The following is an 18796-nucleotide window of genomic DNA, read 5'->3' as shown; positions in this document are numbered from 1 at the left end:
TTATTGCAGCTAGAGGAGGCAGTGCCTTATTGCTGCTAGAGGAGGCGGTGCCTTATTGCAGCTGTAGGAGGCGGTGCCTTATTGCTCCTAGAGGGGGCGGAGCCTTATTGCAGCTATAGGAGGCTGTGCATTGAAACCATAAGCAGTGAGCTAAGACGTCCATCTACAAACTTTGTGTGTTGTCACTGTTATTATTCTTTGTGCCCCTTGTAGGAATGACTTGCCAAGCCCGCTGCTCCTATGTGGACAGAGAGGTCTTGTGGGGGCACCGCTTCACTCCAGTCCTTACTCTGGAAAAGGGATTTTATGAAGTGGATTACACCAGCTTTCACGACACCTATGAGACCCCCACACCCAGCTGTAGCGCCGAAGAGCTGAAGGAACTTCAGCGAGGGGATCGTTTCTTCCAACAACTCTGCACTCCTCAAATGAATGAGGGAGCACAAAATGGGGCGCCCAGGTCAGAAGATACCAAGTTAGGGACGCAACCCGACTGAAGTGTAAGAAGCAATATGACCTCCGCAGCCAAATATTTCTCCTTCTCCAGCCAGAGATGTGATAAATGAATGATCATTTATTGATTTGTACTGTAGCAATTGCTGAAGAACCGATGTGCACTGTTAGTAAGGGAAGTACTCCCCCTCCTGGAGATGAGTTGTGGAAAGAGAGGAGCCTCTGATCCAGCACCCATTGGGGCTTTAGGTTCTTACTGTTTTATCTCCATAGAAAGCATTTAGTACAGCACTGATCACGTATCGCATTGTGTATCTCTAACATGGGTATCTTTCTCTGCTGGCTTCTCCCCACCTTGGTAACAAGAGGACTAGTCAGTATTGTACTGATAATACAAATAGTTTACTCTGTATGTTCACAGGAGTGCTCCCCAATACAGTAACTGGTTCTGGTCCAGATGTATTTCATTGTATGCAGGAGGAGTGGGATGTGTTATACAGATAGAATTTGCACTGCTATGTGTATGGCAATGTAAGAATAAAATAAAACTACCAATTTATAATGTTCATTGTCGCACAATTTATAGCAAGTATTTTTATTACAAAGAACCGCAAACAAGGGAAAGCAAAATGTTCTATTGGGCTATATACGGTTTATTGATTATCTTGCATCCAGAAGGGATCCAACAGCTTCTTAATATCTGTGTAAGTGAGAGATTCGGCTTCTGCCCCCTTTTGGTCTTTAAACCATGTACACCCCTGACAGATCAGAGAAATAAGCCACGTTTTGGGGGGGAGGGGGACCTGAAATGATCCAGAGAACATCGGAAGCCCAGTGTACACAGGGCCTGATTCAGAAATCACTCGCTCCGGGGCTCGCTACAAGACGGGGCGGCTGTCGATGTTGATCGACAGCTCACCCCGTTTTGTAGGCGGGTCGGGGGGGGTGGCTGCATAAACGTAGGCGTTCCTGGAGGAACGCCTGCCGTTTGTGGGCGGCCCTACTGACATCACACATGATTAGAGCAGGAAGTTCACTGGGCAAAAATGGGAGATACCAAGCGCCAAGGGGGAAATGAGCACAGTAAATAAGCTAAAAATGTGTATACAGCTGCCCACCACCTGGGAGTATGCCAACACTCCCAAAAGGCACAATATATGCCGTGAGAGAAAGAAAGAAGCAAATAGGTGGAACGGCGCTAGATGCACATAATATACCGAATAATATAAAAATGTATTTAATGAAAAAATAAACAATTAGGTATAAAATAAATAACAATGTGAAATGACAATGGAAAGTACTCAAGACCATCGCGACCTTCGGGCTTGCGACGAGACCCTGCGGTAGGGTCTCGCTGTCGCACGTCCAGGAGCGCTTTTGGCTCTATCAGAGCCAAAATCACTCCCACTGACATCACTAGTGATGTCAGTGGGGCCGGCCCCAGATGGTAGGCGTTCCCATGGGAACGCCTCCGTCTGGGCAGCACCTCCCCCGGCACGCCCACCAAAGGGGGCGTGCTGTCACTCACCATCGACAGCACGCTCCCTTTGGTGCGAGACCCATAGCGACGGCTTGGCCATCGCTATTCGGGTCTCGCGCATGCGCACGACGGAGCTCCCTCCGTCGTGCACATGCGCACTAGGGCAACATCGACCCGCTTGCGAGCACTCAGCGCTCACGAGCGGGTCTGAATCAGACCCACTATCCGTAAGTATGATCAAACTGACACTGGTGTCAAATAAGAAGTACACTGTGGGCACTGTACCCGTTCACTGGAGTTTGTGGATGTTCACCTAACTCCCCGCATGGCAAATGCACTCTCCAAATCTGAGTCGTGTTGTCAGCCTGGATGTGAATGGCTGAATCGTGGCAGGAGGATGCCGTGGATATGATGGTAGTCCCTATGCAGGCACAGGTGAGTGTGAAGAATATCGGCTGATGGATCCTGGCGTCAGGCGGGTTCAGCGCTGTGTGTCACCGGCTAGTCGTAGTAGCTGTGGGTGCCCCAGCAGTGATACTGGCTCGCTCCAGAGAGGTGATGCGGCGTCAAACCTGGCAAGCCAGGCTGATTCGCAGCTGGAGACGGCCACAGGGAAAAGGCAGTCCCGGTGCAGGCTCTGGAGATTGATGTAGGTGGAATCCATGGGTGAAGGGTTTCCAAAGCTGGAGAGTCAGGCGGCAGAGTGACAAGTGTCTGTAATCCTTTAACGCGTTTCACTGCAAACAGCAGCTTTATCAAAAAGGTAGAAAGAAGTACACTGGGGCTTGCGATGGACGAGACCCTACCACAAGGGTCTCATCGCAAGCCCAATGGTGGGTGGTCAACCTACAGCTAAGCGAGCGGCCTGAAGGCTGTGGTAAAAAAAAAAAAAACGGCCCACCCTGATTCAGAGCGAGCGCTTCGCAAATAGCGAGCGCCTCTGAATCAGGGTCACACTACTCTATTGTTCCTATTTCAGAGTTAAATGTCCCTTTTTAAAATTGTTGAGGTGACCTTCTTAGATTAATTCTGTACATACTACATTTACAGCACAATTTCGGCACATCCGGATAGGTGGGCGATGTGCAGCACCCCCCCTATGTGGGACGACCACTGGCCCCAGCTGCTGTGCCATTATCAGACTGGGCAGCCGAGAATTGTCTGGTTGTCCCAATTATCGCACTTTACTCAGGGCTATGAGAGCTAATCTCCTGTGACGCTCTGTATGTAGTTTTGCAGGCGATAGAGCAATGTCCGTTCTTAACTTGAATGTGCTCACAGTCCCTACACTTCTATTTGTACCTTACACACACGGTAGGTGCACCGTTTTGTGGGCTGATGATGTCATATTCATAACATGACTAATGACCTCACTGAGGCATGAGGCATCATTGTGCACTGTTTATATGCCACACAGTGGTGATAGTAAGATTTTAGTGAATATTGTGATGTACGTATTCTGAATAAACACGCTGATCACTTGTGAGGTGCAGCTGCCCCTGAACCATTCAGTTCAAAGCTCCTGCACATGTTACAAACCTGATTGTTGGGCACACGAGGGGCCAAATGTTATAGGGTGAGAGCTTAGGAAATGTCAGGGTCTTCTCATACTTTTTAAACTCGGCCAATGTAATAGAGTCTGAGAGCAAAGCGACAGAGCAAACTCGCCTGTTTTTCAAACTCCAAAAAAACTCTCACGATTTAAAATCTCATCCAGATGTTTTCCCATTTTGAAGATAAAACTCGACCAATGTAACAGTGTTACTGCTAAACTCTCTCATCTTCTAAACTCTCACCCCATTACATTTGGCCCCATATGTGCAACCTTGGAACACGCTCCTAAGGCGTACCTCTGCGGAAAGTAATCCGCCTATACAACAGATACAGGGGTCTATTTACTAAGCCGTGTTAGGAGACAGAGTGAAAAGTGATAAGGTGCCAGCCAATCATCTCCCAATTGTCATCTCACAGGCTGTGTTTGAAAAATGACAGTTGGGAGCTGATGGGCTGGCACCTATTCACTTTCTTATCACTTTTCACTCTGTCTCCTAACACGGCTTAGTAAATAGACCCCACAGTATGATGTGCACTGGAGGTAACAAATGAGCTAGGTCTGAGTTAGAACATTACTACTTGACATTCAGTGAGCTGAAATATTTATAGTACAATAGATTACGCTCTGCTGAATAGAAACCTCTTTAGAGGCTGAATCCTGTAAACACTGAAAATCCACCTCACGTCTCTGCAATAAATACAACAGAATGAATGCATCCTTTTTCTGCTATTCCTCTCCCACCTACCCCTTCTCTCACTATGCTCTCGATGCTGGTGCACTTACCTAACTGCAGACCTATTGTGTTCCTGAGAGCTGTAATGGAGAGGTGACTGTCTCCCCCATGTCTCTGATCTATGTATAGAGAAAGACCGAGTTTTGCTGCTATTACAGAAGCAATGTATGTCCACAGTTCCATGTGCAGAAAGGGAAAATAGAATTGCGCGGGAAGATTTATCATTGGTTTTGGGGGGGTAGGAATTTGATTTGGCACAATGGCCACAAAGTGCATCCCAAATGGGCAGTAACTTTGCTAAATTCCCTCACATTGTTCTCTCTAGCAAATGGGGGCCGGGCGTACACCCTTACATATTGAAACTGTGCCGTTCAATATGCAGTATTTCATTGATGAGATGAGTTTGTATCTTTACAGACCCATTGAGCCCACCCTCCTGTAAATAACAAACATGACTATTTTGTAGCAAGCACCGAAATATCTTGACCCATAGTAGGATCGAATCTGGAATGCTTTTGACCGTAGAGCTGTGATGGCTGGTTCCACTCTACTGGATGTTATTGCAGCTATCGGAGTCCTGGCATTCGCTTGGGAAATTAAATCGAAAGCAGTGTTCTAAGTCGTCCATCTATAAACTTGGTGCATTGTCAATGTCATTATTTGTCGTGAGCCTTGTAGGAATTACATGCCATTGCCAAGCCCATCTAGGTAGAAGACTTCTACATCTTCTGATCTTTTGCTGATGTGCGAAATTTTGTTGACCGACTAGGTCGGGGATGAAGAGGGATGATACAGTCTATGGTGCGCTTGGGAAAGAAGTTAGAACATTTATATCATAACAGTCAATTGTGGAGTGAATATTTCGTACAAGTATTGAACCTTTAGCTCTTCTCTATCCCCAATCATTATTTGAAGAAAATTGGGTCTTTGTCTTGTCTGTCCTCTACTAAAAATTGAGATATAAATAATGCAGAAAGCGACAGCTAGAGATGATCAACATTTTCAAAATGTTCTGCAAAGTATTCACCTTTTGTTCTGCATTTGGCTGCAAATATTTCTTTTTTTCTTGCAGCGGAATCCATCCTTAAATGTTCCAGGTGGAGTCCGCCCTACCCTTTTTTTATTTCACCCAGACTTCTCTCATTGGAGTCAATCCAAATAGGTGCGAATTGCGAGTTTTTTTTATGAAACTCGCAGACGTCGCACGAATGCACGCACCCAAGTATTCTAGAATTTAATTGAAAATGCCTATTCGCGGTACTCTCGGCGGGGGGTTTGTGAATTGTCAGCCAAATGCGATGTGAGCGAAGTGAGAAAGTGGGGAGACCATCCTGGACCCCTCCCAAAGTTGATAGTTTTGTTAGCAGGACTGTATAGAAGGCTGTTTGTGGGCTTAAGGAAAGTACTGAAGGTTCATAAATGGTGTCAAATGGCTGATTTTGTGTATTTTGTTTTGTTTTTAAATGTGCAAAAAAATATTTAAAAAAAGCTAACTTTTTCCGTTTAGTCTCAAACGAATTAAATGAAAAATGCAAAAGGGAACTTTACATTTTTAAAAAAAAAATGAAAAAAAAATTAAATAAATTATTCTTCAATTTAAAAAAATAAATAAAAAATATTGTACCACAATTTGGGCCGTCTGAACTGAAAAAGTTTTATTTTGGGGTAATTTGAGGCCATATTTTTTTTTTAACCCCCAAAAAATAACATGTAATGATTTGGCTCGAGACTGGCGCCTGATTAAAAATTACATCGGCTCTCTTAGAAGCTGGCAGGAGGCGTGGCTATGATGACATCCCCGGACCACGGCCACGCCTCCTCCCAGCTTCAGTGAAGAGAGATGGAGCAGCGCGCCGGGCTCAGGAGGAGGCAAGTATTACGGGGCTGGAGGGGGGGTTTAAGTGCTATGGGGCCTCCATACGGGATGCAGATAATATTGCCAGCGGACGGGATGCCGGTCGTGGATATACTGATGCCCGAATCCCACCACTCGGCAATATGCCAACGCCGATATCCCGAAGGGGAACAGGATACTGGCGTCATAGCTCGAACCACTGAAATCCCGATCGTCAGGATGGGTAAGTAACTGTCTCTCTCCCCTGGAAAGGGGGGTTAGGTTTAGCCACCCATGGGGGGAGAATAGGGTTAGGCACCCCCCGGGGAGGGTTAGGCTAGGGGAAGGGGGGTTAGGTTTAGGCACCTCCGAGGGGAGGTTAGGGTTAGGCACCACAAAGGGAGGGTTAGGGGGGGAAAGGGGGAGGTCAGGGTACTTACCTACTGCTGTCGGGATTCTGCACCATGCGGGCTTCCACTGTTGGGATTTCAGCTGGCGGCATATCATACTGATTCCCCCCATACCTCTGGTTATGCGTTCTCAGTAGTGCTCTCCGTCATTAAGCGCATGGCTGATCATGTGCTGACGACCATTTCTTTGGCGCATGCATAGTATGCTGAAATCCGCGAGATGTGTTCTTATCTGGATTTATTTTTGAGTCCGAATCACCCAGATAACTGCTCTCCCAGCGCACGTTCTCTGTGTCGCTTTGTGCATGGGATACAGGCAGTAGAAATGGGATCCGAAAATTGCAGGAGTAGGGATTGACTATCAGTCCCACACCAAGGATGGGAACATTGGAGAAGCTGCAAGTCGTCCTGGTTTCATCACCAATCATTCTGTTTGTTATATAGACCTATTAGTGTAAACAAATTAACAATCATTTAATGTACTGGTACAATATAGGACTGACCTAAGAGGATGTGGTGGAGGAAGGGACCTAGGACCTGATTCAGAACGGATCGCAACTGCGATTACGCACGCAGTCTCACTGTGAAGATATGCTAATGTCTGCGATCTCTATGCCGTACGCAGCCTAGCACAAGGACGCCCACTTTACCTTACACACATCCGTAATAATTAGCAAGACTGTGAAACCATCGGTAACATCCGACTACCAACGCAGCCTCACGCACACTTGCACAGGCTCTGACCTTACTCAGGAATTGCTAAGCTCATCGCACGCACTGAGTACACAAGCTGCATACCGCATCGCAGTGGCTAATTTATGCACGCCCCTGCAACAGCGTTTAAATTAGGGGTGAGCGGGTTCGGATTTATGAAATCCGAACCCCCCGAGCCCCCCCGATCCGAGGCAGATCCGAGTCAGGCTCGACTTTTCCCGCCTGACTCGGATCTGAAATCGAGGCAAAACGTCATCATCCCGCCTTCCGAGTCTCGCGGGTTTTGGAACCTATATAAGGTACCCGCGTCGGCGCCATTTTCTCACTCGGCTGTGGACAGTGAAGAGGGTGGGTGGGAGTTAGGGCTGGCTGGGCTGTGTAGTGTAGTGCAGAGTAGTGTTGTGCTGTGCTGTGCTGCGCTGTGCTGCTGTTGTCCACTACTTCAAAGTTCATAGGGGCTGGCTGGACTGTGTTGTGCAGTCAGTTCTCCATAGGGGCTGTGTCCACTCCAAGGTCCTGTGCAGTGTCCCAGTCCTAAAGGGGTGCTGTAGTGTTGTCCAGGGGGTGCTCTGTCCATCAGGGGTGCTCCCCCCAAGTGCTAAAAAAATAATATTTTTTTTGTGTTTGTGAATTGTGTGCGCAGTAGCCGCATGTGCATCAACAAAGTAGTGCCAAGCGTGCGCCTGTGTCATAAGTAAAGGGCCGGCTGGCTTGACCGTTAAAGGGTGCTGTAACCCCCAAAGTACACTCCAGTCCAAACCAAAAAAATATATATTTTCTGTGTTTGTGAATTGTGTGCGCAGTAGCCGCACGTGCATCAACAAAGTAGTGCCAAGCGTGCGCCTGTGTCATAAGTAAAGGGCCGGCTGGCTTGACCGTTAAAGGGTGCTGTAACCCCCAAAGTACACTCCAGTCCAAACCAAAAAAATATATATTTTCTGTGTTTGTGAATTGTGTGCGCAGTAGCCGCACGTGCATCAACAAAGTAGTGCCAAGCGTGCGCCTGTGTCATAAGTAAAGGGCCGGCTGGCTTGACCGTTAAAGGGTGCTGTAACCCCCAAAGTACACTCCAGTCCAAACCAAAAAAATATATATTTTCTGTGTTTGTGAATTGTGTGCGCAGTAGCCGCACGTGCATCAACAAAGTAGTGCCAAGCGTGCGCCTGTGTCATAAGTAAAGGGCCGGCTGGCTTGACCGTTAAAGGGTGCTGTAACCCCCAAAGTACACTCCAGTCCAAACCAAAAAAATATATATTTTCTGTGTTTGTGAATTGTGTGCGCAGTAGCCGCACGTGCATCAACAAAGTAGTGCCAAGCGTGCGCCTGTGTCATAAGTAAAGGGCCGGCTGGCTTGACCGTTAAAGGGTGCTGTAACCCCCAAAGTACACTCCAGTCCAAACCAAAAAAAAAATTATTTTCTGTGTTTGTGAATTGTGTGCGCAGTAGCCGCACGTGCATCAACAAAGTAGTGCCAAGCGTGCGCCTGTGTCATAAGTAAAGGGCCGGCTGGATTGACCATTAAAGGGTGCTGTAACCCCCAAAGTACTCTCCAGTCCAAACCAAAAAAAAAATAATTTTCTGTGTTTGTGAATTGTGTGCGCAGTAGCCGCACGTGCATCAACAAAGGAGCAGCGCCAAGCGTGCGCCTGTGTCCCATAAGTAAAGAGCCGGCTGGCTCATTTCTTAAAGGCTGGTGTAACCCGCAAAGTGCACTACTCCCCAGCAAAAATAAAGAAATATTTTCTGTGTTTAGCCGCACGTATATATCAAATCGATATAACATAAATGGAGGACCAAACTTTCTCCGATAAAAATAAAATAGAGAAAGATCAAGAACCACTTCCTCCTAGTGCTGAAGCTGCTGCCACTAGTCATGACATAGACGATAACATGCCATCAACGTCGTCTGCCAAGGCCGATGCCCAATGTCATAATAGAGGGCACATACAATCCCAAATGACAAAGTTCAGGAAAATGACCTTGAAAAAAACATTTAAATCAGCTGAAGAGAAACGTAAACTTGCCAATATGCCATTTACGACACGGAGTGGCAAGGAACGGCTAAGGTCGATCCCTAGTATGTTCATGACTAGTGGTTCAGCTTCACATGACGATGGAAGCCCTCCTCCCACTAAAAAAATCAAAAGAGTTAAGCTGGCAAAAGCACAGCGAAGAACTGTGCTTTCTAAGAAGATATCACAAATCCCCATGGAGAGTCCAAGTGTGGTGGTGGTTGCGATGCCTGACCTTCCCAGCACTGGACGGGAAGAGGTGGCTCTTTCCACCATTTGCACGCCCCCTGCAAGTGCTGAAAGGAGCACCCACAGTCCACTTGCTGATATGCAAATTGAAGATGTCACTGTTGAAGTACAACAGGATGAGGATACTGGTGTAGCTGGCGCTGAGGAGGAAGTTGGCGAGGAGGATTCTGATGGTGATGTGGTTTGTTTAAATCAGGCTCCGGGGGAGACAGTTGTTGTCCGTGGGATGAAAAAGCCCATCACGGTCATGCCTGGGCAGAAGACCAAACATTCCACCTCTTTGGTCTGGCAATATTTCTATCCAAATCCGGACAAAAACTGTCTTGCCATATGTACCATATGTAAAGGTGAAATAAGTAGGGGTAGGGACGTCAACCACCTAGGAACGTCCTCCTTTATACGGCACCTGCAGCGCGTTCATAAAAAGTTACTGTCAAGTTCAGAAACTTTGGCTAACACCATAAGCAGTCCAGGGACACCTAAATCCCGTTGTCCTGTTGTATCCAAGCGCCTGCAAACCACACCGTCAACTCCCTCCTCGTCAATTTCCTCCTTAGTCATGATCAGAAGTAGTCCTGCAGGCCATGTCACTGGCATGACTGACTCTCCTATCCGGGATTCCTCCGGAGGATCCTGCATTGCTACGCCTACTGCTGCCGTTGCTGCTGTTGCTGCTGCTGGGAGTCGTTCATCATCCCAGAGAGGAAGTAGGAACACCACTACTTTTACTAAACAATTGACCCTCCAACAGTCCTTAGCGAGGAGGCTTGAAGTACGACAGCAGTCATCCTGAAGCAAAACGTATAACTGAGGCCTTGACTGCTAAGTTGGTGTTAGACGTGCGTCCGGTATCTGCCATTAGTGCAGTGGGATTTAGACAATTGATGGAGGTAGTGTGTCCCCGGTTCCAAATCCCGTCTAGATTCCACTTCACTAGGCAGGCGATACCGAGACTGTACAGAAACGTCAGAAAAAGTGTCCTCAGTGTCCTGAAAAATGCCGTTGTACACAATGTCCACTTAACCACGGACATGTGGACAAGTGGAACAGGGCAGACTAAGGACTATATGACTGTGACAGCCCACTGGGTAGATGTATCGCCTTACGCAGCAACAGCAGCAGCGTCACCAGTAGCAGCATCTCAGAAACGCCAGCTCGTTCCAAGGCAGGCTATGCTGTGTATCACCGGTTTCAGTAAGAGGCACACCGCCGACAACCTCTTAGAGAAACTGAGGGAAATCATCGCCCAGTGGCTTACCCCACTTAGACTCTCCTGGGGATTTGTGATATCTGACAACGCCACCAATATTGTGCGGGCATTACATCTGGGCAAATTCCAGCACGTCCCATGTTTTGCTCACACAATAAACTTGGTGGTGCAGAATTTTCTGAAAAGCGACAGGGGCGTGCAGGAGACGCTTTGGGTGGCCCGAAAAATTTCAGGCCACTTTCGCCATTCAGCGACTGCGTGCCGAAGACTGGAGCGCCAGCAAACACTCTTGAACCTGCCCCGCCATCACCTGAAGCAAGAGGTTGTGACGCGGTGGAACTCAACCCTCTATATGCTTCAGAGGATGGAGGAGCAGCAAAAGGCCATTCAAGCCTATACATCCATCTATGACATAGGCAAAGGAGGAGGTATGCACCTGACTCAAGTGCAGTGGAGAATGATTTCTGTGTTGTGCAAGGTTCTCCAGCCCTTCGAACTTGCCACACGTGAAGACAGTTCAGACACTGCCAGCTTGAGTCAGGTCATTCCCCTCATCAGGCTTTTGCAGAAGCAGCTGGAGAAATTGAAGGAGGAGCTAAGACGGAGCGATTCCACTCGGCATGTGGGACTTGTGGATGAAGCCCTTCATTCGCTTTGCCAGGATTCCAGGGTGGTCAATCTGTTGAAATCAGACCACTACATTTTGGCCACCGTGCTCGATCCTAGGTTTAAAGCCTATGTGGTGTCTCTCTTTCCGGCCGACACAAGCCTTCAGAGGTGCAAAGACCTGCTGGTGAACACACTGTCAGCTGAAGCGGAACGTGACACGTCAACAGCTCCTTCTTCATTTTCTCCCGCAACTGGGGCTGCCAGGAAAAAACTTAGCTATCCTAAGCAACCCGCTGGCGGTGATGCAGGGCAGGCAGGACCAAGTTTGGACATCTGGTCCGGACTGAAGGACCTGGCAACAATTTCTGACATGTCTACTGTCACTGCATATGATACTGTCACCATTGACAGAATGGTGGAGGATTACATCGGTGACAGCATCCAAGTAGGCATGTCAGACAGTCCATACCTGTACTGGCAGGAAAAAGAGGCAATTTGGAGGCCCCTGTACAAACTGGCTCTATTTTACCTGAGTTGCCCCCGCTCCAGTGTGTACTCCGAAAGAGTGTTTAGTGCAGCCGGGAACCTTGTCAGTGAAAGGCGTAGGAGGTTGCTTCCACAGAATGTGGAGAAGATGATGTTCATCAAAATGAATTATCAGCTCTTCCAGGGAGACCAGCCTCCAGAAGGTACAGAGGGACCTGTGGTGGTGGATTCAAGTGGGGACGAGTTAATACTTTGTGAGGATGAGGATGTACACACTGAAGAGGGTGAGGAATCGGTGGATGAGGAGGATGAGGATGACATCTTGCCTCCGTAGAGCCAGTTTGTGCAGGGACACATTAATTGCCAGCTTGTTTTGTGGGGGCCCAAACGAACCAATCATTTCAGCCACAGTTGTGTGGCAGACCCTGGCGCTGAAATGATTGGTTTGTTAAAGTGTGCATGTCCTGTTTATACAACATAAGGGTGGGTGGGAGGGCCCAAGGACAATTCCATCTTGCACCTCTTTTTTTTCTTTGCATTATGTACAGTTTGGGGCCTAGTTTTTCAAACTGCCATCCTGTCTGCCACTGCAGTGTCACTCCTAGATGGGTCACGTGTTTGTGCCGCCCACTCGTGTCGCTTAGCATAGTCATCCAGCTACCTCGGTGCAACCTTTTGGACATAAAAACACTATTGTGAGGTGTTCAGAATAGACTGGAAATGAGTGGAAATTAAGGTTATTGAGGTTAATAATAGCATAGGAGCAGAAAAACCTACAAATTCTGTGATTTTAGCTGTTTTTATGCTTTTTTTCAAAAAAATACAGATCCAAAACACAAAACCCAGAACCCAAAACACGGAAGGGTGGTTTTGGCAAAACCAATCCAGATCCAAAACACGAAGAAAGATCCAGATCCAAAACCAAAACACAAAACACGAAAAGTGGCCGGTGCACACCCCTAGTTTAAATGCACTGGCACGCCTGCGTTTTGGCCGACCACCAGCCCCCAAATGGTACTTCCTGTTAATCACTGTGCGACGGGTTTTTGTGGTCACTGCGATCACAGTCCCGATTGTAATGGAGTATTCACGCACTGCGATGCATGCACAGAAAGCAACAATTGCCCATTGCGTGTGTAGTCGCAGTTGCGATCTCTGCCGAATCCGGCCCCTAGACCTGCGAGAATAGGGACAGAGAGGAGAGCTAGGCAAATAGGCAGAAGCTTTTTATCCAAATAGTTTCCAGGAGAGCACTATAAGCTCCCTTACTCCCTGCAGTCGCTCTTTGTTCTATTGTTTGGCTCTCTAATATGGACTCACTTTATCAAAGGCATTGCTAAACGTTTATATACATTGTAATGTTATATACTCTGTCTAAGTGCCAGGCTGTATGCAAACCCCTACATGCACTTAATAATGAGAGAACCTTGTAGCCAAGTGCACACAATTGTTGTCATGCTCCAACCTCTTCACTTACTGTATGTCCTTCTCTGAGATGTTACTATAGTGATGACTTCTGTCTGCTCATATTGTCTCACTTGTATGCTCACCTGTTTGAAGTTCGTAATGGTCTCCAATCTCCACTGGTACTACCTAATTAAAGGCTATTAAATAAAAATGTGTTTAGGACTGTGTGTGTGTCTGTGTGTGTGTTTGTATGTATATATAGTGTGTGTATATTAGGGGTGTGCACCGGCCACTTTTCGTGTTTTGGTTTTGGATCTGGATCTTTCTTCGTGTTTTGGATCTGGATTGGTTTTGCCAAAACCACCCTTGCGTGTTTTGGGTTCTGGGTTTTGTGTTTTGGATCTGTATTTTTTTGAAAAAAAGCATAAAAACAGCTAAAATCACAGAATTTGTAGGTTTTTCTGCTCCTATGCTATTATTAACCTCAATAACCTTAATTTCCACTCATTTCCAGTCTATTCTGAATACCTCACACCTCACAATAGTGTTTTTATGTCCAAAAGGTTGCACCGAGGTAGCTGGATGACTATGCTAAGCGACACAAGTGGGCGGCACAAACACGTGACCCATCTAGGCGTGAAACTGCAGTGGCAGACAGGATGGCATTGAAAAACTAGGCCCCAAACTGTACATAATGCAAAGAAAAAAAAGAGGTGCAAGATGGAATTGTCCTTGGGCCCTCCCACCCACCCTTATGTTGTATAAACAGGACATGCACACTTTAACAAACCAATCATTTCAGCGCCAGGGTCTGCCACACAACTGTGGCTGAAATGATTGGTTCGTTTGGGCCCCCACAAAACAAGCTGGCAATTTATCTGTCCCTGCACAAACTGGCTCTACGGAGGCAAGATGTCATCCTCATCCTCCTCATCCACCGATTCCTCACCCTCTTCAGTGTGTACATCCTCATCCTCACAGAGTATTAATTCGTCCCTGCTGGAACCACAGGTCCCTCTGTACGTTCTGGAGGCTGGTCTCCCTGGAAGAGTTGATAATTCATTTTATGAACATCATCTTCTCCACATTTTGTGGAAGCAACCTCCTACGCCTTTCGCTGACAAGGTTCCCGGCTGCACTAAACACTCTTTCGGAGTACACACTGGAGGGGGGGCAACTCAGGTAAAATAGAGCCAGTTTGTACAGGGACCTCCAAATTGCTTCTTTTTCCTGCCAGTACAGGTACGGACTGTCTGACATGCCTACTTGGATGCTGTCACCGATGTAATCCTTTAACAGACAGACACACGCTTGTCGCTGCTGCTTTGAGGATTCAAGTGCGGCTACAGCCCACACAATTCACAAAGACAGAAAAAAAAAAGAATATTTTTATTGTTTGTGGAGCACACTTTGAGGGTTACACCACCCTTTAACAGACAGACGCACACTTGTCGCTGCTGCTTTGAGGATGCAAGTGCGGCTACAGCCCACACAATTCACAAAGACAGAAAAAAGAAGAAGAATATTTTAATTGTTTGTGTAGAACACTTTGAGGTGTCACCACCCTTTAACAGACAGACGCACGCTTGTCGCTGCTGCTTTAAGGATGCAGGTGCGGCTACAGCCCACACATTTCACAAAGACCAAAAAAAAAAGAACAATATTTTAATTGTTTGTGTAGAACACTTTGAGGTGTCACCACCCTTTAACAGACAGACGCACGCTTGTCGCTGCTGCTTTAAGGATGCAGGTGCGGCTACAGCCCACACAATTCACATAGACAGAAAAAAAAAGAACAATATTTTAATTGTTTGTGTAGCACACTTTGAGGGTGTCACCACCCTTTAACAGACAGACGCACGCTTGTCGCTGCTGCTTTGAGGATGCAAGTGTGGCTACATCGCACACAAGTCACAAACACATTAAAAAATAGTTTTTTATTTTTTGGAACATTTTGAGAGTTACACCACCCTTTAACAGACAGACGCACGCTTGTCGCTGCTGCTTTAAGGATGCAGGTGCGGCTACAGCCCACACATTTCACAAAGACCGAAAAAAAAAGAACAATATTTTAATTGTTTGTGTAGAACACTTTGAGGGTGTCACCACCCTTTAACAGACAGACGCACGCTTGTCGCTGCTGCTTTAAGGATGCAGGTGCGGCTACAGCCCACACAATTCACAAAGACAGAAAAAAAAAGAACAATATTTTAATTGTTTGTGTAGCACACTTTGAGGGTGTCACCACCCTTTAACAGACAGACGCACGCTTGTCGCTGCTGCTTTAAGGATGCAGGTGCGGCTACAGCCCACACAATTCACAAAGACAGAAAAAAAAAGAACAATATTTTAATTGTTTGTGTAGCACACTTTGAGGGTGTCACCACCCTTTAACAGACAGACGCACGCTTGTCGCTGCTGCTTTGAGGATGCAGGTGGAATCTAGACGGGATTTGGAACCGAGGACACACTACCTCCATCAATTGTCTAAATCCCACTGCACTAATGTCGGATACCGGACGCACGTCTAACACCAACATAGCAGTCAAGGCCTCAGTTATACGTTTTGCTTCAGGATGACTGCTGTCGTACTTCATCCTCATCGCTAGGGACTGTTGGAGGGTCAATTGTTTAGTAAAAGTAGTGATGTTCCTACTTCCTCTCTGGGATGATGAACAACTCCCAGCAGCAGCAACAGCACTAGGAGGAAGTGGTTCTTGATCTTTCCCTATTTTATTTTTATCGGAGAAAGTTTGGTCCTCCATTTATGTTATATTGATATATATACGTGCGGCTAAAGCGCACACAAACACAGAAAATATTATTTTATTTTTGCTGGAGAGTAGTGCACTTTGTGGGTTACACCACCCTTTAAGAAATGAGCCAGCCGGCTCTTTACTTATGGGACACAGGCGCACGCTTGGCGCTGCTCCTTTGTTGATGCACGTGCAGGCACAGTGCACACAATTCACAAACACAGAAAATAATTTTTTTTTTGGTTTGGACTGGAGTGTACTTTCGGGGGTTACAGCACCCTTAACGGTCAAGCCAGCCGGCCCTTTACTTATGACACAGGCGCACGCTTGGCACTACTTTGTTGATGCACGTGCGGCTACTGCGCACACAATTCACAAACACAGAAAATAATTTTTTTTTTGGTTTGGACTGGAGTGTACTTTCGGGGGTTACAGCACCCTTAACGGTCAAGCCAGCCGGCCCTTTACTTATGACACAGGCGCACGCTTGGCACTACTTTGTTGATGCACGTGCGGCTACTGCGCACACAATTCACAAACACAGAAAATAATTTTTTTTTTGGTTTGGACTGGAGTGTACTTTCGGGGGTTACAGCACCCTTAACGGTCAAGCCAGCCGGCCCTTTACTTATGACACAGGCGCACGCTTGGCACTACTTTGTTGATGCACGTGCGGCTACTGCGCACACAATTCACAAACACAGAAAATAATTTTTTTTTTTGGTTTGGACTGGAGTGTACTTTCGGGGGTTACAGCACCCTTAACGGTCAAGCCAGCGGCCCTTTACTTATGACACAGGCGCACGCTTGGCACTACTTTGTTGATGCACGTGCGGCTACTGCGCACACAATTCACAAACACAGAAAATAATTTTTTTTTTGGTTTGGACTGGAGTGTACTTTCGGGGTTACAGCACCCTTAACGGTCAAGCCAGCCGGCCCTTTACTTATATGACACAGGCGCACGCTTGGCACTACTTTGTTGATGCACGTGCGGCTACTGCGCACACAATTCACAACACAGAAAATAATTTTTTTTTTGGTTTTGGACTGGAGTGTACTTTCGGGGGTTACAGCACCCTTAACGGTCAAGCCAGCCGGCCCTTTACTTATGACACAGGCGCACGCTTGGCACTACTTTGTTGATGCACGTGCGGCTACTGCGCACACAATTCACAAACACAGAAAATATATTATTTTTTTAGCACTTGGGGGGAGCACCCCTGATGGACAGAGCACCCCCTGGACAACACTACAGCACCTCTTTAGGACTGGGACACTGCACAGGACTTTGGAGTGGACACAGCCCCTATGGAGAACTGACTGCACAACACAGTCCAGCCAGCCCCTATGGACTTTGAAGTAGTGGACACAGCCCTTATTAAAAACAGCAGCACAGCACAACACAGCCAGCCCCTATGGACTTTGAAGTAGTGGACAACAGCAGCACTACACTACACTACACTACACAGCCCTAACTCCCACCCTCCCTCTTCACTGTCCACAGCCGAGTGAGAAAATGGCGCCGACGTGGGTACCTTATATAGGATCCAAAACCCGCGAGACTCGGAAGGCGGGATGATGACGTTTTGCCTCGATTTCAGATCCGAGTCAGGCGGGAAAAGTCGAGCCTGATTCGGATCGGACTCGGATCGGGGGGGTTCGGATTTCAGAAATCCGAACCCGCTCACCCCTAGTGTATATATATATATATTTTATATCTCTAGTGTGTGTATGTGTGTATATATATATGTGGTGTGTGTGTGTGCATATATATATATATATTAGGGGTGAGCGGGTTCGGATTTCTGAAATCCGAACCCCCCCGAGCCCCCCCGATCCGAGTCCGATCCGAATCAGGCTCGACTTTTCCCGCCTGACTCGGATCTGAAATCGAGGCAAAACGTCATCATCCCGCCTTCCGAGTCTCGCGGGTTTTGGATCCTATATAAGGTACCCACGTCGGCGCCATTTTCTCACTCGGCTGTGGACAGTGAAGAGGGAGGGTGGGAGTTAGGGCTGTGTAGTGTAGTGTAGTGTAGTGCTGCTGTTGTCCACTACTTCAAAGTCCATAGGGGCTGGCTGTGTTGTGCTGTGCTGCTGTTGTTAATAGGGGCTGTGTCCACTACTTCAAAGTCCATAGGGGCTGGCTGGACTGTGTTGTGCAGTCAGTTCTCCATAGGGGCTGTGTCCACTCCAAAGTCCTGTGCAGTGTCCAGTCCTAAAGGAGTGCTGCAGTGTTGTCCAGGGGGTGCTCTGTCCATCAGGGTGCTCCCCCCAAGTGCTAAAAAAATAATATATTTTCTGTGTTTGTGAATTGTGTGCGCAGTAGCCGCACGTGCATCAACAAAGTAGTGCCAAGCGTGCGCCTGTGTCATAAGTAAAGGGCCGGCTGGCTTGACCGTTAAGGGTGCTGTAACCCCCGAAAGTACACTCCAGTCCAAACCAAAAAAAAAATTATTTTCTGTGTTTGTGAATTGTGTGCGCAAGTAGCCCGCACGTGCATCAACAAAGTAGTGCCAAGCGTGCGCCTGTGTCATAAGTAAAGGGCCGGCTGGCTTGACCGTTAAGGGTGCTGTAACCCCCGAAAGTACACTCCAGTCCAAACCAAAAAAATAATTATTTTCTGTGTTTGTGAATTGTGTGCGCAGTAGCCGCACGTGCATCAACAAAGTAGTGCCAAGCGTGCGCCTGTGTCATAAGTAAAGGGCCGGCTGGCTTGACCGTTAAGGGTGCTGTAACCCCCGAAAGTACACTCCAGTCCAAACCAAAAAAAAAATTATTTTCTGTGTTTGTGAATTGTGTGCACTGTGGCTGCACGTGCATCAACAAAGGAGCAGCGCCAAGCGTGCGCCTGTGTCCCATAAGTAAAGAGCCGGCTGGCTCAT

At 47.3% G+C, this 18796-nt stretch overlaps 1 protein-coding gene across 5 annotated transcripts in view; it reads left to right on the top strand.

Annotated features, from left to right (window-relative positions):
- KCNJ5 (potassium inwardly rectifying channel subfamily J member 5) overlaps positions 1 to 1019 on the top strand; it is a 165500-nt gene extending 164481 nt beyond the window's left edge. For all 5 annotated transcript variants that reach the window (XM_088476270.1, XM_088476271.1, XM_088476274.1 and 2 more), the window contains one exon: positions 214 to 1019. In XM_088476270.1, coding sequence (XP_088332396.1) covers positions 214 to 497 — 284 coding nt within the window. In that variant the 3' untranslated portion in view covers positions 498 to 1019. The remainder of the gene's footprint in view (positions 1 to 213) is intronic.
- The last annotated feature ends 17777 nt before the right edge of the window (positions 1020 to 18796 follow it).

Source organism: Taudactylus pleione, unplaced genomic scaffold (genome assembly GCF_031769625.1).
Source record: "Taudactylus pleione unplaced genomic scaffold, aTauple2 ptg000185l, whole genome shotgun sequence".
Taxonomy (NCBI): Eukaryota; Metazoa; Chordata; class Amphibia; order Anura; family Myobatrachidae; genus Taudactylus; species Taudactylus pleione.
The sequence above is the reverse complement of the archived record's forward strand: the minus strand, read 5'-3'. Positions and strand labels throughout refer to the sequence as shown.